We start from the raw sequence: 22,661 nt of genomic DNA, 5'->3' as shown, positions 1-22,661 counted from the left end.
TCCATGCTATCTCTCCAGCCCCAAACCCACTTCTTTCTAATAATTTTTGTGGCATTTTAGTCTCTGGTCATATTATATAGCAAAAGAAACAGACTATTTCAGAAGCCAGAGATATATAGTACAGGGTCCTTGCATATGGCTAACCTGGATTCAAATCTCAACATCCCATATGGTGCCCTAATATGCCAAGAAGTGCAGAGCCAGGAGTACTTGAGTACTCCTTGAGTACTGCTAGATGTGGCTTTCCTTGCCCCCCAAAAGAAACAGACTATTTCATAATTATTTTCTGAGTTCCGTATGGGTGAAAAGAAAGATCTGGAAAACCAGGAATATATTAACTCAAATTTCAGTATGTAATTATTCAAGTAAAATTTTAATAATTTCAGTTCAATATAACTGAAAATGTAGTGTCACTAAAGGGTATTTCCTGCTAATTTCCAATTACAAATGTTATTTTCTAAGCAGACATATCATATCTTACTGAGTATCAAGAAAATTAAGATTATTGACTGTATCATGGTAGGAGGTAAGGAAGAACAATGATCAGTTCACAGAATTTGCTAAGAAAGGAAACAAAAAAATGCAAACAAAAAATTATATCGCTATCAAGTAAAATAAAAACAATTTAAATATCCATCTCTTAAATTACTAGAAAGAAATCATTGGTGAAGTTTTAGCAAATATAGTCTTCAAACTTTTGAGTAACTTTATTTGCATTTCATAGTGATTTTAAGCCCTGTATCCAATGAAACCACTCTTAAAAGCTCTAGGAGAAATGAAAGTTTAGATGTCTATTACATATTTCTTGTTGTCATTGCTTCATTGCTGTTGTTTATTTTTAAAGAAAAAGCTTAAATTTCCGAATGAGCAAGATTCACTTTTGTAGGCAGAGGTCCTGCTTCTTCATGATCTTCAGCTTTAGACCTAATAACCACGAGAGAAGAAGCTGGATATCTGTTTAGCTTTTGTTCGTTCATAAACTCCAGGTCACCATATATACTCAGCTTCTGTAAAGAAAGTAAGTCCACATTAGCGATCTGAATAGGGAGTAGCCTATTTTCAAACAATTTACTCCATGGACATTGGGGTAAAAACAACTACTCTAGGACTGGGGTGATAGTAAGTGGTTTAAGGAGCTTGCAAATGATGAGCCCATTTCAGGCTACTGTATATAGTCCCACAAACACTACCAAGAGTGACCCCAGTTTCAATACTAGGTTACTGTATATGGTCTCATAAATAATAACAGGGGTGATCCCTAAGCAGAACCACGAGTAAGCCCTGTGTACTACTTTTAGTTGTGGCTCTAGAAACCAAAACAAATAAACCTAATTCTATTTAAACTAATTTCAAGAATGAAGAATGCTTTTATTCTATATTATATGTGGAATACAACTCCTAGTGAATGGCTAAAGAAAACTTTCTACATTGCTCAATTAAAACTCCTGGAAGTATTAACAACTGAATATTTTTAAAAGGAACTGTCTGGTTTCAACGGACTTAGTATAGACACACAAGCACTGATTCTCTGTCAAAGCTTGAGCCCAGTATAGCCCAGCATAGTTGCTGCTTGGGCCTGCTAGTGCTAAGGCATCACACCTGAAGGTTCTCAGTATGCCATGTGGTGTTGGGATTGAATTTGGGGCTCTTGCATATCACACATGCACCCCAGCCCTTTGAGTTATCTCCCCGTCATCATGATTTTGTTAGAAGAGGAAGAGTTTCAAGGTAGAGCATGAAGGTAATATCTAGTGGTTGAATTGATAGTACAGCAGGTAGAACATTTGCTTCATATGCAGCCAACCCAGTTCAATACCTGGCACCTCACATGGTCTCCTGAGCACAGTGTCAGAAGTAATCCCATAGCAACAAAAACCAAAAACGTAACATGTGAACAGTAGCTGTCTGAAGAGAACATGACAGCAGCAACCGGACTCCATGTGTGCTGCTGCTACAAAGGCTCTTGATTAATGGCACTAGGGAAGGTCCATCTGTTGAAACAGTGAGGTGTTCTCCAAAGAATATGGAAACAAAGGGAAAAAATGCCTTACAGAATTAAAAGCAGAATCAAAACAAAACTGATCACAGTATAGCAGTATAGGTGTCATCCAAAGCATTAGAAAGATGGGAGCCCTCAGAAAGGAAGGGAAAGGTACTTTTATTTATTTTAGGTTTGGGGCCACACCTGGCATCACTCACGAGTGACACCTGGCTCTGAACTCAGGAATTACTCCTGGCAGGCTCTGGGGACCATATAGAATATGCTGGAGATTGAACCTGGGCCAGTTATAAATAAATGCCCTATCTGCTGTGCTATTGCTCTGATTTGAGCTCTTAAATTTATCAGATATTATGTAAATCATTATTCATGTATAAATCTTAAAATTTAATACTAAATTTCAACTAAATTTATTTCATAGTAACATTTAAATCTTTAAAATTAAATATTAAAATATATTTATATTTTCAATCAAGTATACAATTCAAGCACTATGCTAGTCACATGCACAACTACTTACAATTAGAATTTATTTTAATGTCCTTCCTTTTTCTTTGCATTTTTTTCTTTCAGTTATTAACCTTAAAGTTACCTGACAGGGCTCAAGGGATACTTACTGGCTTAATGTTTAGGAAACCATGTGGCTGGGGACCCACACTGCATTTTGGAGGAATAAGAGACCTAAAGTTTATTTCAGCTGGAATTGATGTTGACATACACTAGTTTATATTTATTTTTTTATTGCTTTGTGGTTTTTGGCCACACATGTAGTTCCCAGGGCTTACTTATGACTCTGCACTTAGGAATTAAATAATTCTAGGGATGTTCAGAGGACCATATAGGCTTGCTGGGGATTGAACCCAGGTTAGCTGTGTGTAATGCAAATTCCCTTCATGCTGATCCATTGTTCCAGCCCTGTAGCCTTGATGCTTCTAAGGCAACAATTAGTTCTCAATAATTGTAGCAATTAATTTAAAATAAAGAGGTTCTACAAGTCTTCTTATCATCTTAAGAGGTATCAATAGATCCTTTTCATTCTCAAAACAAGAGGAGGAAATTTTACTGAAGCCATCCACTATGCACACACATCACCATGGTAGTCAGCGTCACATAATACTGGCAGAATGGGTTCTTTTGTTGCAGATCTGTATTTGTCCTATGTGCCGCCAATGTATAAATGATCAGAATCACCAAATCTCTCATTCTATTAGTTGAGAAGCTTTTTCTTGTTAAGTAAATAAGGTATTTAAAATGGTAAATCCAATCCTATGACACCGTTTTCAAATGGCATTAGGGTTAGGATTAAATTACCTCTGAGGGAACATACTGCTCCACAGCTGTAGCAACAGTTGCACAACAAATCCAGAGCAATACCATCACGGAGAGAATGAGAGTCGTGGTTAAAATCCACCCAGAGTTACTGGAAAAAAAAAATCCACAGTAGGTTAACATTTTCTAATATAATAAAAAGGCTCTTAATAATAAAGGCAAAAAATCTTATGTGCTTAGTTTAAGAACATGATGAACACTTTATACACGTGTACTATCTTTAAACCTGTACGTACAGAAGGAACTACTACAATAACAGCAATTATATTTGGGTGGTATGATGTTCTTTCCTCTCTTTCTTAAGCTCTATAATATAGTATCATCACTTTTATGATTAACAAAGAACCCTCCATATAGTCTTTCTACTAAATAAATAAAACAAGCAAATTATTGACTGTTGAGTGTATTTTGGGAGAGATGAGGAAAGGGAGGAGCCCCCAAACAGTGATCAGGGGCTTCTCCTAGTGGTTCTCAGCCAGCAGAGCTGGCATTCAATACAAGGGCCCAGAGACAGTGAAGATACTACAGTGAGCAGGGCACTTGCTGACCCATTTGATTCACTGCACCCCAGATGGTCCCCCAAACATCATCAGGGTGTTATTAAAGCATTAAGTCACATCATATTAACTTTTAAACAAATTATAATATCCTAAAGTTTAAGTTTGGTAGGAAAAGGTTAAAAAGGTTTTCTCCTTTACTCTTAAATAGCAAACATAATTTTTTTTTTTTTTTTTTGGTTTTTGGGCCACACCCATTTGACGCTCAGGGGTTACTCCTGGCTATGCGCTCAGAAGTCGCTCCTGGCTTGGGGGACCATATGGGACGCCGGGGGATCGAATCGCGGTCCATCCTAGGCTAGCGCAGGCAAGCAGGCACCTTACCTCCAGCGCCACCTCCCGGCCCCCGCAAACATAATTTTAAGTAGCTAAAAGTAATGTGTCTTTCTGATACATGCCAGATTTGATCTTCTATACACAAACAGAAAAATACATACAGGGAGAGGCATCTTAAAAAGCCTTCACTTTCTCCATCTTCAAGATAGTTCCTGTGTGTTTGTGAACTTCTGATTTGCAGATCTGCTGAAATAACAAGGTAGGAATTTATGCTTTCCTAGCTTTCAAAAGCTAATCTCAAATGATTAATTCTAGATAACTAGATACCCAATATTCAGTTGTTTTATTTATCAATAGAATCTGATACATTTTACAAGACTGTCCTTATTTTATTTTGTTTTTACTTTGGGGCCACTCCCAGTGGTGCTCAGGGATTACTCCTGGCTCTATGCTCAGAAATCACTCCTGGCAGGCTCAGGGGACTTACGTGACAACGAAGACCAAACCCAGGTTGGATCCGAGCAAGGCAAGCACCCTACCTGCTGTGCTATCGCTCCAGCCCCTAAGAATATCTTTTGTAGCTTCTAAACTAAATAGATATATATTCTGCCACACTATAGATTTCAAATTTTTTTTGGCACTGATGCTTTTTTAAAATTAGATATTAGGCTGAGGCCGGAGAGATAGCATGGAGGTAAGGCATTTGCCTTTCATGCAGAAGGTTGATGGTTCGAATTCCGGCGTCCCATATGATCCCCTGAGCCTGCCAGGAACGATTTCTGAGCATGGAGCCAGGAGTAACCCCTAAGCGCTGCCGGGTGTGACCCAAAAACCAAAAAGAAAAAAAATAAAATAAATTAGATATTGGGGGGGGGCGGAGAGATAGCATGGAGGTAAGGCGTTTGCCTTGCATACAGAAGGACAGTGGTTTGAATTCTGGCATCCCATATGGTCCCCTGTGCCTGTCAGGGGCGATTTCTGAGCATAGAGTCAGGAGTAACCCCTGAGCGCTGCCGGGTGTGACCCAAAACAAAAACAAAAAAAAGTAAAATTAGATATTGGTTTTAGGAAAAAAATTTACTACATTTTAAAGAAGTCTTTTGATTATAGGCTGTGTATCCACTAAAATTATGAAGTTAATTAAATCTGGGTGAAAGCAATAGCACAGCAGGTAGGGCATTTACCTTGTACATGGCCGGCCTAACCAGGTTCCAACCCTGACATATTATATGGTCCCCTGAGCCTGTCAGGAGCAATTTCTGAGTGCAAAGCCAGGAGTAACCCCTGAGGGCTGCCTGGCATGCTCCCCCCGACCCCCAAAAAAGGAAATAGAAAAGAAAGTTAATTAAATCAGTATCTAAAATAAAGTGTGCATGCTAGTTTATTTTAAAAAGTAAGCTCAACTTTAACTTGATATATACTGCCATTAGTTAAAATTTACTTTTAGTCAGAAAATATAGAATAGGAACTCATATTTTCCAATAGTTCACTATCTGTTAATTTATTGAGAAATAATAAAATATTTCAGTAGTTCAGTCTCAAATATCACTTAAAGCAAAGAATTTTTAAAGAATAAAGGTTCTTGGGGCCAGTGAGGTGGCGCTAAAGGTAAGGTGTCTGCTTTGCAAGCACTAGCCAAGGAAAGATCGCGACCACAGTTTGAGGCGTCCCATATGGTCCCCCCAAGCCAGGGGCAATTTCTGAGCTCTTAGCCAGGAGTAACCCCTGAGCATCAAATGGGTGAGGCTCCCCCCCCCCCCAAAAAAAAGAATAAAGGTTCTCAAAGTGTAGCCACGGAAAATGTCAAAAATACAAATATTTAAAGTCAGAAACTTTGGGAGTTGGACTCATAATTGTTTTAAAAGTTCTCCAAATATTAACACATTTGAAAAACATTATTCTAGTATTTATCTGTTCACCTTCTACAGTATTACTACCTTCTCCAAATATTAACACATTTGAAAAACATTATTCTAGTATTTATCTGTTCACCTTCTACAGTACAAAAACAAACACACGGGCCAGAGGGATAGCATGGAGGTAAGGCGTTTGCCTTCCATGCAGAAGGATGGTGGTTCAAATCCCAGCATCCCATATGGACCCCTTGAGCCTTCTGGGGGCGATTTCTGAGTGTAGAGCCAGGAGTAGCCCCTGAGCGCTGCCGGGTGTGATCCAAAAACAAAAAAATAAAGGAACAGTAAAAACAAACACACAACCAATTCTACTACATTTGTCTGGTTTGTTTGTTTGTTTGTTTTTTTTTTTTTTTTTTTTTGCATTTGTTACTGCTGCTGCAATGTTGAGTATTCTGAAAATATCTTATGAGGGTTTCACATATGCAAGGCCTGTACTATACCTCTGAGCCTCATCCCTGACCTATCTGCTGTTTTTTTATCTTATCTTAAAATAAAACTTACAGGACATTTTGCTTAATGATGATTCTTTCAAATTTGTAGATTCCTGCTCCAACTGTGACGTATACTGGATTTCTGGCTTAGACTAAAAGGATAATGAAAGCAATTAAGTCACTTATATACTTCTTGAAATTTTTTTTCAGTAGCAAGTTATATAACACATCTTCTCTATAAACATTCATGATGAGAAAACATAATGTTCGTATGGTATAAAAAATAAACCACGTAACCACAATATACCTAATTGCATTTTTTAAATATCAGATCTGGAGCCTTATAAATACAAATTTCTGGCATCAAGTATTTAGTCAGTCTAATTTCCTGACAACATTTTAAAAAAGGCATAAATTACACCATACATCTTCCGGCACAAAAATGAGTTCTAATTCTAATTGATCAGAAATAATTCAGCAGACTGCCAATTTTTTGGCTAAACACACATTATTTCTAATTTTCTCATCTGAAACATTCAATTCTTCTCTAAGTATAAATAATTCATAAATCACAGCCAACACTCTATGCTTTACATCTTCTATCTACAGTGATGCTCTGGAGTGAGATTTTTCTATTCTAATTACACTCAAGTTGATACAAATCTTACAGAGGATGTTACATCTTTTTACATAAAACTTGAATTTGGAGAGAATTTCTTCTTTACTATCAAGTTAAGTACAGGGACTGCCAGGCTTAGTGCAAAATATCACATACTAATCTTGTAGTAAACCAATCAGTAATAACAATAAAGGATTCACTTTAGTTATTATCTGAATTGAGAGTAAAACAGGACTGTAACATAACTTGTTTCATAAATTTAAGGAATTTAACCTCCAAATTAAAAGTCAGCATAGTAGATGCTCTGTAAGAGCCTTTGAACTGAAGTGAGTTTGAAGTCTAATTCTCTCATTTACTGGAAGGGTAACTTTATACAAATTAGATTCTTGGCTTTTTCATCAATAAAATAGGGGCAATACAACCTCAAAAAGTTGTCTGAATAATTGAAATAACATGTTTAAAGTGTTTAGTATATAAGAATCTTCAAGATACAGCTGTTCCTAATGTTATATCACATGATAAAAAAGGAGGTAGAAGAAAAAGTTCTCTCTTTAGGAAATAATACATTTTCTTTTTTTTTTTTTTTTTTGGTTTTTGGGCCACACCTGGTGATGCTAAGGGGTTACTCCTGGCTATGTGCTCAGAAGTTGCTCCTGGCTTGGGGGACCATATGGGACGCTGGGGGATCGAACCACAGTCCTAGGCTAGCGCTGGCAAGGCAGACTCCTTACCTCTAGCACCACCACACCGGCCCCATAATACACTTTTTTAATAAGCTCTCATGTAATTTTGATGTAAAGTAATATTAAATACTAAAAAAATTATCTCATAATGCTTTCCTCTAATGTCAATATGATATATATGTATGTCTGCTAATGTATTAGAAATGTGGCTTTTGGGGCCGGCAAGATAGCATGGAGGTAAGGCTTTTGTCTTTCATGCACAAGAACAGTGGTTCGAATCCCGGCATCCCATATGGTCCCCTGTGCCTGCCGGGGCAATTTCTGAGCATAGAGCCAGGAGTAACCCCTGAGCACTGGCAGGTGTGAGCCAAAAACAAAAACAAAACAAACAAACAAAAAAAGAAATGTGGCTTTTATCTGCCACATCTAAGGTTTTTGTTTTATCAATTTGGCCACTATAAAATTTAGAAGACTCAGAGTTAGATATAGATATTTACAATTGTTGGTATTTAAGTGAATCTAGGAAGAACAGTTGTCACCTGGAATATAACTATTTTTCCATCATCAGCTTGAAGATAAAAGGTCCATGAAGAGGTTATGAAGCTCTGTGCAGAGTCCATCATGTCACTCCAGAATGACCTCACCAGAGTTAGAGGGAAGAGCAGATGCATTTTTGGCATCAGGGACATGAGCTTTAAAATATATCATGGGAAATATATTACTTTTTCATTTATATACATTTGAGAGAGCAAATATAAGAGTCCACAAATATTTATTGAGATAGGGTATAAACAATCAAGTTAATTGACCATAATCATTAGTACTGGAGTAAACTCAGTTATGTATGCAAACTAATTATGGTAAAGCTTACAATCTCAGGCTAGTTTAATTGCCAGCAAATATATATGTTACCTGTTATCTATATCCAAAATCAGACTTTGAATCAGGCCCCCAAATGAGGAATATCTGAGATTTGATTAAATAAGGTCTCGTAATGCCTCAAAAGATAGAAGGGGATGGGACTGTAGAGATAAGGCACTTGCTTTTGCCTGTCCTGTGTATGATTCCAGGCATTCCATACGGTAAACTGAGCACCACCAGGAGTGATTCACGAGTGCATGCATAATCAGAACAACTCCTAAGCATTTGCTGTGAATGATTCCCCACAAAAAAAGGGGGGGCCACATCATGTCATTCTTATTTTTAATGCTTTTCTATAAAATAAATCATATAATGAGTACTAAATAAAAAGGGGAAAGAAAACATTAATAAAAAAAATATATATAAAAAAAGTGAGCCATCTGACAACAGGCCAGGGCAGAAGTATTTGGTGCTGGGAGGATAATGTGACACCAGAGATGGGAACTCAGTGTCCTGCATACAAAGCACATAAGTGAGTCCTTTGAACTATCTTTTTGGCCTTCTATTGGAGACTTTAATTTTAAAAAGAGTGCCAGGAATGTGGTTCAAGTAATTAAAGCACATGCCTTGCATGTGTGTGATCCTGAGTCTCGGTTCCTCGCACTACATGTGTGCCCCCACCCTAACATTGCCAGGAGTAATACTTGTGATACCCTGAGCACCACGGGCCCAAGAGCACCACAAAGAAAAGTCCGTACAACACAGGAAAAATAAATGTATACATGTTTATGGATAAATACTTTTGTATTGGTACCCATCTCACTAAAATGGAGAAAATGTGGCTAAAATATAAGGATAAGAGTCTATTCATGATATAATCCTTCCACCTGTTCAGTTTTGGACATTGTAGCTGCAGTCCTAATGCAAAGTTAATAAAATTAGAAAATTGAGACTAGTGGTTTGGGCCATACCAAATGGTGCTCACGGGCTACTGCTGTCTCTGTCCTCAAGATTAATTCCTAGTGATGCTCATATGTGGTGCTGGTGATTGAGCATGGGCTGGCCAGGTGCAATTTCTTACCTCCTAAGATATCTCTGGCTCTTAAAATCAAGAAACTTTAATTAGTATTTCATAGTATAGAATAAACAGGTAATACAGGAGAGTAATTCTGAGCCAGGCTATGATAAGTGTTTTGGACTTAAATCTTATTGAGAAATATAAGATAGGAGAAAGATAAGGTTTCCGTTAAGAAAAATACCTGGAAAAAGACTAATGAAAGGACTAAAAGGTATTAAAATGGGAAATCACTTCGGGGGTTAATTTAGTAGTAAGAGTGTACTATAGAAATGATGATAATCTGGGGCCGGAGTGGATAGCATGGAGGTAAGGCATTTGCCTTTCATGCAGAAGGTCATTGGTTCGAATCCCGGCGTCCCATATGGTCCCCCGTGCCTGCCAGGAGCAATTTCTGAGCATGGAGCCAGGAGTAACCCCTGAGCACTGCCGGGTGTGATCCAAAAACCACAAAAAAAAAAAAAAAAAAAGAAAAGAAATGATGATAATCTGAGAGAAGGCAATGGTAGGTAGGATAGATAAAAGGTCTAAACAGGCCCAGGAGATTGCTTAAAGGCTGGAGCACAAGTCCCCAAATACTGCGAAGTGTGTCCCATGCTCCCACCCTCTCTCTCAAAATAACCATAAACTATCAATTTGTGAACCTTAACATTTTCATATGTAAAATACTATCTTCATTGGATCATGAGAAAAAACAAATATGGTTATTAATATAAACATCCTTTATTGTTTTTGATATTGGGGAACACCCTGCAGGTCTCAAAGACTGTGCTTGGGAGCTTCCTCCATTTCCCTTGGTCTGCTGAAATCTTTCTCAGGCCCCATAACCATACATTTTCAGGAGTAAAGCATTATATGCAAATAACCATGCAACTGACTTTTTTCCTATTTGCAATATGTAATATGTTTACTGATAGTATATAACACTAGGATCAGGTGGGTAATAAACATCTTAATACAAGCCAGTGTGATTTACAAAGGCAACTTCAAAGACAATACTGTTTCTTACATGCTCTTGTCTCAGTTCAGCAAACGGTAGTTGACTGCGGCAGCCAAGATGGCAGGCATATTGTTCATCAGATTGGGAATATGCTTCTGTACATGCTGTAAGAGAACCCAGTGAAATTACAAAAGGTAAAGGAGGAGAGCAAAGAAAAGGATTCAGCATTTTATAAAAATTTTGTTTTGGGAGAGGTGTTAAAGCCAGTGGTGTTCAAAAGCTGGGGATAGGGGGAGTCTCACTCTTGATGTGATACAAAGCATGGAAAAAGGATGATGCAGACAAGTTTGAATGCCTGGGTGTGGTGGTGCTAAGGGTCACCAGAGCCATCCTAGGCTTTAGGGCCACAAGGGAGACACACAATCATGCTGGGGGGGGGGGGAGGACATGATATATGAGGCTCATCAAGGCCTTGTACATCCAATGCATATATTACACTGCTTTGTTATCTTGTAAAGAAATTTCTTCTTTTTTTTTTTTATTGGTTTTTGGGTCACACCGGGCAGCGCTCAGAGGCTACTCCTGGCTCCATGCTCAGAAATCACTCCTGGCAACCTCGGGGGACCATATGGGATGCCGGGATTCGAACTGATGACCTTCTATATGAAAGGCAAACGCCTTACATTCATGCTATCTCTCCGGCCCCGTAAAGAAATTTCTTACACTGAAAAACATCTCATCAATATGAACTTCTCAATTATTTTATTAATGTAAATGTGTTATTTTAATAAACCTCCCTAACTTCTTCCACAATTTAGATGTTTCAAATATAGATTATTAGTTATACTGAAATCTGGATCATAGAAAACACTGAACTGGTATACTGAACTTTTGGTTCCATCACTGGTTGACTGTGACCTGAGTGGAGCTAGTTAGCATCTATGACTACTGTTTTTCTCTGTTTAAAATACAAATACCACCAACTGCTTCAAAATGTTGAAAGAAATAATGCACTTCAGATATATTATATATAATGTATATTATATATAACTAATAAATAGGGGAATCAGTTGATACTATGTAAATAGCAAAGGAAAACAAAGCAAATACAATCTATTCAATACCCTAAATTCTAGGAAACTGAACTTAGAAAATGTTCCATAGCAGGTGATCCAAAGTTTGGTTTTTGTTTTGTTTTATTTTGAGGGGCCATTCCTGGGGGTGTTCAGGGGTTACTCCTGGCTCACAATTTGGAAATCACTCCTGGTGGTGCTTGGGGAGCATATGGGATCCTGAGGATATAAAAAATGTTGGCCACATACAAGGCAAACGTCCTATCTACTGTGCTCTTTCTGGCCCCTGGTGATCTTACAGTTAAAATGGGTCTATAGAGGCTGGTGCAATAATACAATGGATAGGGAGTTTGCCTTGAATATGGCTGACCCAAATTTAATCCCCAGCATTCCATATGGTTCCCCCAACCCATGCCTGCCAGGAGCAATGTCTGAGCACAGAGCCAGGAGTGACCCTTCAGCACCGCCAGGTGTGACCCAAAAAATGACAACATCAAAAAGAAACAAACAGAAAAAAAACTTAAAAAAAAAACAAAATCGGTCTTTACAAGATATAATCTCTTCATTTAGTTCACAAGAGCCATTTCTTTCTTGTAATATAATACTCCTTTATAACAATTCTATTTTTCTTAACAACCCATTTATACTACATTTCTCAAAGGTGTAGATAATGAAGTGAATAGTATTATGTACTAAGATGGCCAGTTAGGAGACTAAGTGGTAAAAAGTACGTTTATACTGTAGAGTCTGTATGTGAGTCACTGCATAATCATAGAGAAAGGCACCTCACCTCCTCTTACACTGAATAAAAGTGTATAACATAATGAGTGGAGAAAATTCCATTATAGTTCTTTAAAAGGTTAAATGTCGATTTTGTCCTGATTACAGGCTGCTTTTTATAAACACATTCTTTTCGGTGAAAGGTAAGAATGGTGCTTTAAGAGATGCTAAAGACTTTGGAGATTTCTTTTATTGGTATAATCCCCAAAATTCACTACAAAATGAGGCAAAGGCCTGATTCAGTAAAAAACAAACAAACAAAAGCCCAAAAAGAAACAAACTCGAAGTCAGACCAACCAGTCTATATTGAAAGGTTGTTATACTGAAGGCTAAGTCTATACTATACTGAAAGGAAAGCTACCCAGTGAAACGGTAGTGATTAATTAAAAGGTAGGGATTAGGGGCCGGAGAGATAGCATGGAGGTAAGGCGTTTGCCTCTCATGCAGGAGGTCATCGGTTCGAATCCCGGCATCCCATATATGGTCCTCCCGTGCCTGCCAGGAGCAATTTCTGAGCCTGGAGCCAGGAATAACCCCTGAGCACTGCCGGGTGTGACCCAAAAACCACAAAAAAAAAAAAAAAAAAAAAAAAAAAAAAAGGTAGGGATTATTACTCCATTTGTTTAACTGAAATCCTTGGTTAAATAAAGATAGCCTATACATAGTACAAGAAAAAAATAACCTTACAATATCAAACACAAAATTTAAAGTCCGTAAAATTTCTAGCAGCAATTACTAAAATTCTAACTTTAAAATAATTAAAATGCTATTTTAAAAGAAAGGTTATCAGCCTGGAGATAATACAGTGGGTAAGGTACTTGCCTTGAATGTGGAAACCCGGGTTCTACCCAGCATCCCATATGGTCCCCTGAGCCCATCAGGATTAATGCCTGAATGCAGTTAGCCCTAAGCATAACCGGGTGTTGTCCAAAAACAAACAAAAAATGCCATATCCTGAATAAAAAACCATGAAGTACAACAAGGAAAATACCAATTTTATAATGTTGTCATTAGCAAAACATTTTACCTGATTCACATTCCAATTTGGTTCGATTTAAATCACTCCCATCATCCACAAACTGACAAATGGAAAACAGTCTGCAACCTCTCTGACATGCATACAACTCTTCTTCCTAGGAGATTCAAGAACAGGGATTAGCCAAAACACTTTCCTCCAAGGGGAAAAGGTAAAAAAAAAAGAAAAAGAAACAAATTTAGCAGTGTTTATTGTCAACAATTCAGAGGGTTTTTTTGTTTTGTTTTGTTTTTTTTGGGCCACACCTGCATGATGCTCAGGGGTTACTCCTGGCTATGTGCTCAGCTCAGAAATTGCTCCTGGCTTGGGGGGACCATATGGGACACCGGGGATCGAACTGTGGTCCGTCCTATGCTAGCACTTGCAAGGCAGACACCTTATCTCTAGCGCCATCTTCCCAGCCCCATCACAATTCATAGTTTTATAATCTGAAGAGCCAGATAATATTCTAGGCCTCTGCCATACAATTTTTTTTCTTTTTCTTTGTCGGGGGAGGGAGATGTTAGGTCACATCAGCTGCGCTCAGGGTTTATTCATGGCTGTTTCGGGGGACCATATGGGATGCCAGGAATGGAACCGCCATCCATCCTGGGTCAGCTGCATGCAAGGCAAACACCCTACCACTGTGCTATCTCTCCGGTGCCCAAGAAATTTCAATTTCTTATTTTAAAAGCAATACTCAAGAAAGAAACCAAGAAGGCAAAATCAATCCTCAGCACCACATATGATCTCTTGAGTAATACCTTTTCCTTAATTCTGTGGGAGAAAATATAACAATAAGACTAAGTGAAATAAATCAGAACGTTATCATAGGCAGAAATGAGTGAGCAAATACCTTTGGGCCAATGGCCAATATTTCTTTAATATAAATATTTTATGCAATCATCTGATCTATCAGGAGAATTGATCATGACTAGTTTCGCTGCCAAAAATTCCTCAACACACACTGTGATGTATGGGAAAAGCCCCTGGAAATCAACTAGATCTGCACTAAAATCTTTGGTGAGTGACCGTACCCAAATTACTTTACCTAACTTACCTAACTCAGTTTCAGCTTTCTCCCCATAAGATACTAACTACAAATGATCTCCAAACCTCTCAAGAAGGTACAAGTCAGCTATTCCTAGAACAGTGCCTGGGGCATAGAAAGTGCTCGATGGATGATGCAGTGTTAATCAATCATATTAGGTTTGGTTTTCTTTTTGGTCGTTGTTTATTTGCTTTCTTTTGGCAGGGAGATGGGTTTGCACACTCAACTGAAATCATGAACTCATAGCTTATACCTGGCTCTGTGTTCACGGATCACTCCTGCCGATGCTTTGGGGGCCATATGTGGTGCCGAGGATTAAATCCAGGTTGGGTAGATGTGAAGTAAGAGCATTAACCCCTGTAATAGCTCTCCAGCCTCCATAATAGATGTTTAAAATAGAAAACAACAGTTAGGAGTTAAGGCTAGAGTATGTGTATGGGACCTTAAGATAAGAATAGATCACGGGCCCGGAGAGATAGCACAGCGGTGTTTGCCTTGCAAGCAGCCGATCCAGGACCAAAGGTGGTTGGTTTGAATCCCGGTGTCCCATATGGTCCCCCGTGCCTGCCAGGAGCTATTTCTGAGCAGATAGCTAGGAGTAACCCCTGAGCACCGCCGGGTGTGGCCCAAAAACCAAAAAAAAAAAAAAAAAAAAGAATAGATCACAGGGGCCGGAGAGATAGCATGGAGGTAAGGCATTTGCCTTTCATGCAGGAGGTCATCGGTTCGAATCCCGGAGCCTCATATGGTCCCCCGTGCCTGCCAGGAGCAATTTCTGAGCCTGGAGCCAGGAATAACCCCTGAGCACTGCCGGGTGTGACCCAAAAACCACCAAAAAAAAAAAAAAAAAAAGAAAAAAGAATAGATCACAGGCCAGAGAGACAGCATAGCGCTAAGGCGTTTGTTTGCCTTGCATGCAGAAGGACAGTGGTTCCAGTCCTGGCACCACATCCCATGTGGTCCTCTGAAACTGACGGTGGCGATTTCTGAGCGTAGAGCCAGGAGTAACCCCTGAGCGCTGCTGGGTTGTGACCCAGAAACAAAACAAAAAAAAGAATAGATTTATCATTAAGGTTCCTAGGAAATGTCTTCTACATTATGAGACTAAGAACAATGACTTTTTGTGGTTGTTTTGGGGCCCACACCCAGCAGTGTTCATCAGTGTTTACTTGTTCTCAGGAATTGTTCCTGGTTCTGAGTCAGGGATCACTGCTGGCTGGCTCAGGATACCAGGGATTGAACCTGGTTTGGCCATGTACAAGGCAAGGGCTTCATCCACTATATTATCTTTCTGGCTCTGAAGGACAATGTCTATGAGGTTTTTCTTTTATAAGATAACTACAAGTATTTGAAATAAATCAGTACATGTGGCAGAGAGTAAACCACCATAACTTACTGTATGATCCATTAGGTACAAACTGGCAAGTATCTCATAAGGAAGGAAAAGTGTAAGCATATTGCCAGTTAGCAACCAATGGAATACAAAAGCAGGCATTCTTGCCAAAGAATTAGTAGCTTTTATGCAGCAGCAAAAATGAATTGAGAGATGGGTGCAGTCTAGTATTACACAGTAATACTTCTATACTACTTTGAAGGGAGCACATTTTTTAAACTTAAATTTTAATTACACTTATTATTAAGGTGAAAGTGAAAGAATTTTTTTTTTTTTTTTTTTTTGTGTTTTTTGGGTCACACCCGGCAGTGCTCAGGGGTTATTCCTGGCTCCACGCTCAGAAATTGCTCCTGGCTGGCACGGGGACCATATGGGACGCTGGGATTCGAACCAATGACCTCCTGCATGAAAGGCAAACGCCCTACCTCCATGCTATCTCTCCAGCCCCGAAAGTGAAAGAATTTTTTTTTTTTTTTTGTGGTTTTTGGGTCATACCCGGCAGTGCTCAGGGGTTATTCCTGGCTCCATGCTCAGAAATTGCTCCTGGCAGGCACAGGGGACCATATGGGACGCTGGGATTCGAACTGATGACCTTCTGCATGAAAGGCAAACGCCTTACCTCCATGCTATCTCTCCAGCCCCGAAAGTGAAAGAATTTTAACAAGATAAATTTCATGCCTGAGTGGCTTTTTCCAGCTTTGTAAAAAAAAAGTAGAAGAAGAATTCTCTTATGTTTTTGGAGCACCACATATTTCTTTGTATCCCACAGAGTAAGCATGCCAATCTTACTGCAAGCCATTTCATGTTTTCTTTCATTAAGCCAACACAGTAAACTCCCTTATCCCATTTTCAGAATAGATTATAGCATGGTAAAAACAGCTGAGCTTTAGGAAACAGCTCTATTTTAAAGCCCAGCCTCATTCTTATTCTGTACAAATTTGAAACTGACTGACTTAATTTCTCTCAGCATCAGTTTTTCTAGCTATAAAACAAGAATACACTTATGTCAATATTGAATATGGAAATTATACATTTATCCATAATATCCTTGTTATGCTATATGAACTAATATGTAAGATTAATAATATATGTAATAAGCAACTACAACATTTCATGGTAACACTTAAGGCACCATGTAAAAATGGGCACATAAAAGGCACTCAATAGCTATTAAGAATATCCTTGGGGGTAACCACACCCAAAAACGCAGCAGTCACCCAGGTTCGAACCTGGCCAGCTCCATGGACTCACTCTCCTTTTGAACAAGATGTAAACCAAGCTATGAAAAATTATGGATATATCGGCCCACACTGTAGAAAGCTGGCCGTTGTGGAGGAGAGGGTGGGCCTAGCCTTAACCCTGCTAAAGCCATACCTATTGCCTTCATCACTCAGAATCACTGTTTTCCTGATTGCCCTGCCTCATCACCCCTCTATGAGTCCCTCGGAGATACCAATCTGATCAAACTTCAGGTATGCCAGTATGTGGGCTAATATCACCCGGGCTTTTTGGAGCGAATGTGGACACCCTATCCCCCATCTTCCTTTCTTTTAGAAAGCCTGGCAGCCAAGTACAAGCCCCTAAAAGCTGCAGTCATAGTAATAGTTCTTTGAAAATCTGGACAACTTCATTTGTTTGATGCTGTCATTCCTATAAGATACATCAATTTATTTTTTAGTAATATCTTTATTTAAGCACCATGATTACAAACAGTTTGTAGTTGGGTTTCAGTTATTAAAAAAAAAGGACAACCCCCTTCATCACTGCTCCCCATCTCCTTGCCTGTATTCAAGACAGGCATTCTACTTCTCTCACTCACTTAGTTGTTAATGTAATTAGTTCTCTAACTGCACTCAGCACCCTGTGGTAAGCTTCATATCATGGCCGAACTTTCCAGTTCTCAAGATCACATCAATTTTTTTTTTAATTTTTTTTTATTTAAACACCTTGATTACATACATGATTGTGTTTAGGTTTCAGTCATAAAAGGAACACCACCCATCACCAGTGCAACATTCCCATCACCCAAGTCCCAAATCTCCCTCCTCCCCCCCCAACCCCCGCCTGTACCCTAAACAGGCTCTACATTTCCCTCATACATTCTCAATATTAGGACAGTTCAAAATGTAGTTATTTCTCTAACTAAACTCATCACTCTTTGTGGTGAGCTTCCTGAGGTGAGCTGGAACTTCCAGCTCTTTTCTCTTTTGAAGATCACATCAATTTAACAGAATGGAGAGCTAACAAGAGCTTACTAAACCTTCTGCCATTGTATTAATGACCTCATTGGAGATACATAATTTTCACAAATGTGTTTGCTATTGTAGTTTCTTTTTTCTTTCTTTTTTAAAACTTTCTTCTCGGGCCGGAGAGATAGCACAGCGGCGTTTGCCTTGCAAACAGCTGATCCAGGACCAAAGGTGGTTGGTTCGAATCCCCGTGTCCCACATGGTCCCCCGTGCCTGCCAGGAGCTATTTCTGAGCAGACAGCCAGGAGTAATCCCTGAGCACCGCCGGGTGTGGCCCAAAAACCAAAAAAAAAAAAAAAACAAAAACAAACAAACAAACAAAAAAAACTTTCTTCTCTTTCTTTTTCTTTGTTCTTTCTAATAACTTTTCTTCTTTCACTTATCTAGAAACAAATGTGTTATGGTCAGCAATGCCAACTATGTGATGCATTTTATTTAAATAAAGTTAAAAAAAACTTGCAAGAGTGTATCTGTCAAATTTTACTTTACTAAAGTACTACAAAAGTATAATAAACATGAGAAAGAATGGGGCTGGAGCGGTGGTAGGGTGTTTGCCTTGCACGCGGCTTATCTTGGATGGACCGAGGTTCCATCCCCCAACGTCCCATATGGTTCTCCAAGCCAGGAGTGATTTCTGAGCACATAGCCAGGAGTAACCCCTGAGCATCACTGGTGTGGCCCCCAAACAAACAAAAAATCAAATAAACGTAAGAAAGAAAAGGTCTTCCCTAGACTGGAGTAATAAGAAAGCAGGTAGGGTGCTTGCTTTTCTTTTTTTTTTTTTTTTTGTTTTGTTTTGTTTTGTTTTTTGTTTTTGGGCCACACCTGGCAGTGCTCAGGGATTACTCCTGGCTGTCTGCTCAGAAACAGCTCCTCACAGGCACGGGGGACCATATGGGACACCGGGATTCGAACCAACCACCTTTGGTCCTGGATCGGCTGCTTGCAAGGCAAACGCTGCTGTGCTATCTCTCCGGGCCCGGGTGCTTGCTTTTCATAGTTGACCTGGGTTCACGTATCACCCGTGGAGTAACACCAGGAGTGATAGCTGAGCATGAGCTAGGAATCATCCCTGACCACTGCAGGGTGTGGCCCAGTAACCTTAACTCCTCCAAAAAATTATTGCATGCTATTCCAAATGTTTTATGTTCTACACAACTTAAATTCTTCTACAATTTAAATTCTTTAAATCTTTCAATCCCTATTCATCCAAATGACTAGCAAGGAAAAGGATCTTAACAAACAGTAACAGCTTAATACCCTCAATGATACTATTTATAGATTTTTATAAGCATTTTCTTACCCTGAGTTAGGTCAAGTATTCTATCATTAATCAGCACTACCAATACTAACTAGACCAAACTGGTTTTAAGAGATTCAGCAGAATAAATATGCTGCCATGTGCCAGGTACTATGTTGTTTTTGTTTGCCTGTTTCTTTAAAAAAATATGGAATGCTTCAGGAATTTGCATATCATCCTTGAGCAGGGGCCATGCTAATCTTCTCTGTATCGTTTCAATTTTAGTATATGTGCTGCTGAAGCGACACAGGTACTATGTTAATAGGGCCTCTCTCTCTCTCTCTCTCACACACACACACACACACACACACACACACACACACACACACATGTATATATATATATATAATCTTCAATCCTCATATTAAATCTGTAAAAGGTATGAATTTTTGTTTTTGTTTGTTTACTGACAAAATTAAGCTAGGTGATAATAAGTGATCAGCATGAGCACTTAGTAAAAATGACGCTGGGTTTGGAAACTGTATTTGTAAGATTCCAGAACCCACACCTTGGTAAAAAAAAAAAAAATGACCAGGCTGGCCCTAAAATCAATTTCATTTTTTTTGTTTGTTTTTGTTTTTTGGGTCACACCCGGCAGCGCTCAGGGGTTACTCCTGGGTCTATGCTCAGAAATCACTCCTGGCAGGCTGGGGGACTATATGGGATACTGGGATTCAAACCACCGTTCTTCTGCATGCAAGGCAAACGCACTACCTCCATGCTATTTCTCCAGCCCCAATCAGTTTCATTATTAACATATGTCTCTTGTATTTGGACCAAGCCAATTAGGCAACTGCACTTTTGAGGAAAGTTAAAAAGGTAAAAAAAAATAAAGTAAGAAAAAATAGTTACAAACAGGTAACATAGAGTTCATAAATCTTAAGTTCCAAACATACAAGGAGTCATGTAACTTTGAGTTCATGGAGAAAAAAACCTTCAAAGATTAAAAATGACTTGGAGATATCAATGGTTTGAAAGTCCTGCATAGTAGAAAAGTAGCTAAAGTTTTCAGGAAGGCGTGTATTTAAAATGATTTCATTATTATCCCAGCAGTCTAGTTCAAACTGCATTATGTGCTGGGAAAAGGCAAGAGAGAAAGACAAAGCAAAAAAAAAAAAAATCCACAGCCAATACTTGAAACGATACAAAATAAAACTCCACCCAGTTCCAGACCAATCCGTATTGGTGATGGTGAAGGGCTAGCAAAGACAAGACAATAACTGACAGAAGGCCCCATCCATTGATTTGTGTCTGTAAGTCCCGTTCTCACCTACGCTTTCAATCTCCAATGAACACATTAGGACAAACCCCTCTCCCACAATTTCCCTGAAAACAGAAAAATCTAGAAATAAGCAGACATATGGGAAGTAGGGGGAGCTTTCCAAACCTTCAGTTCGGATCTGACAACACCTGCCCAGGAGGAATGCCCTTCACTTCTCTGGACAGCTGTGGGATCCGCAGCTGACAAACAGCACAAGCAGCCAGAAAGACCAGTCCCATTAGCAAAACACTGGCACACAGAATGGCCCCCCGGGCCCCAGGGCACCGTCCCAAGAAGGGGTAAGCGCACCAACTCAGAATGTTGAGCAAGTCGTTCTTTTTCCTTTTTTCCCTTGATTTGGAGCACCTAGTGATGCTCAGGGCTTACTCCTAGAGGGGATGGGGGTGAGGGGGGTGGAGGGAGAGGAACCCAAGAGATGTTGAGGATCAAACGTGTTGGTTGCATGCATGACAAACATATCTTACCCGCTCCAGGCCCCCCGAGAACTTCTTAAAACAACTGAAGACCCCCACCTTTGGATCAGTGAAAGAAAAAGACACCAGCTGTTGTTGGGATACCGGGAAGGGAATGAAAACCGGGTCATAACACCCTGCGATTTGCAACAATGCACCCACAATCTTACTCAGTGATCCAGCTTCCTTCCTAGCTCCCGGAGTCCCCCCAGGATCTCAGGTAGACTTCCTAGGGTGCAGAGCTCTCAACTCTTTTTTTTTTTTTGGTTTTTGGGCCACACCCGGTGACGCTCAGGGGTTACTCCTGGCTATGCGCTCAGAAGTCGCTCCTGGCTTGGGGGACCATATGGGACGCCGGGGGATCGAACCGCGGTCCGTTTCCTAGGCTAACGCAGGTAAGGCAGGCACCTTACCTCGAGCGCCACCGCCCGGCCCCAGAGCTCTCAACTCTTAAGCACCCCCTGGGCATCTCCCTCCCAGGCCTTGACTCTTCAAAATCCTTTTCATCCTATGGCGAGCTGACAGCAACCTAACCTTGTCGTGGGGGATTCGGGTCTGCACCCCCTTGTCCCCGACCGAGGTCCTGGAAGATCCAGAACTCTGCAGCCACCATCTAGATCAGCCAATCCCCAGCGGGACACTCCTCCTCTCTGCAGAGGAAAAGGGTTCGAATCTCGGTAGCCCCAGGCCTGAAAGGGGAACACGACAAACTTCCAGTGAGCACTGCCAGAGGAGCCACACGGGTGGGTGGGAGACGACGGGGGTGCAAGGTGGGCATCCAACACCCAGCTCCCTGTGCCCACCTAGAGGCGGGAGAGGCCGAGAGGAGAGCGAGAAGGGCCACCCTAGTTGTGCACGGGCCCCCTCCCTACCTTGGGGTAGGTGTGCAAGGGGTAGGTCAACTGACAGGCCCGGTGGCAAGACGCCGTGTCGCCCAGGACGGAGTCAAAAGCTTCCGCCGCAGCGGTCCCGGAGCCGCCGGCCAGGGCCAAGGTGAGCAGCAGCAGCAGCAGCAGCGGTGGGAGCCCCATCTGGGCCCCGACCCAGAGGCTCCCTCTCGGCGCCATTTTGGTTCCCTCTGTCACTGGGGAAGCTCAGCTGGTGGGTGGTGGCTCAGCTGGTGGGTGGTGGGTGGCTGGTTTGCTTTGCAAGGGTTTCCTCCTTTCTTTCCTTCTTCCCCCGCCGCCTCCTCCCGGGCTGCCGCTTCCGCCTCCGGCGGCCGTCTCTTCGGCTCCGCCCCGACCCGCCCGAATTGTGGCCTCCTCCACGGGCTCCACCTCGGAGGCGATGAACTAACTTCCCCTAAGTGGGCAAGAGGGTCGAGCCAAAGCATCGCGAGAATTAGTTAGACCGGCCGACGCTTGGCATGCTGGGATATGT

The 22,661-nt window shown here is 40.5% G+C and overlaps 1 protein-coding gene and 1 non-coding gene across 3 annotated transcripts; both read right to left on the bottom strand.

Moving 5' to 3' along the window:
- Nucleotides 1-683: 683 nt before the first annotated feature.
- TMEM59 (transmembrane protein 59) lies at nucleotides 684-22,387 on the bottom strand. 2 transcript variants are annotated; one of them, XM_049774940.1, is made up of 8 exons: nucleotides 22,154-22,387; nucleotides 13,567-13,672; nucleotides 10,756-10,850; nucleotides 8,350-8,502; nucleotides 6,579-6,660; nucleotides 4,323-4,407; nucleotides 3,311-3,419; nucleotides 684-1,007 (listed from the first exon to the last, which is right to left on the bottom strand). In XM_049774940.1, the coding sequence occupies exons 1-8, from the start codon at nucleotides 22,346-22,348 to the stop codon at nucleotides 852-854; spliced, it is 981 nt and encodes a 326-aa protein (XP_049630897.1). In that variant the 5' UTR covers nucleotides 22,349-22,387; the 3' UTR covers nucleotides 684-851. The 2 variants fall into 2 exon arrangements, with proteins under 2 accessions (XP_049630897.1, XP_049630898.1); XM_049774941.1 differs by having other exon boundaries at nucleotides 4,323-4,404.
- Nucleotides 19,690-19,795, bottom strand: LOC126013013 (U6 spliceosomal RNA). Its single transcript, XR_007497351.1, has one exon. It is a non-coding gene; the product is annotated as a U6 spliceosomal RNA (small nuclear RNA).
- Nucleotides 22,388-22,661: the final 274 nt, after the last annotated feature.

This window comes from Suncus etruscus, chromosome 6, assembly GCF_024139225.1.
Source record: "Suncus etruscus isolate mSunEtr1 chromosome 6, mSunEtr1.pri.cur, whole genome shotgun sequence".
Lineage (NCBI taxonomy): Eukaryota > Metazoa > Chordata > Mammalia > Eulipotyphla > Soricidae > Suncus > Suncus etruscus.
The sequence above is the reverse complement of the archived record's forward strand: the minus strand, read 5'-3'. Positions and strand labels throughout refer to the sequence as shown.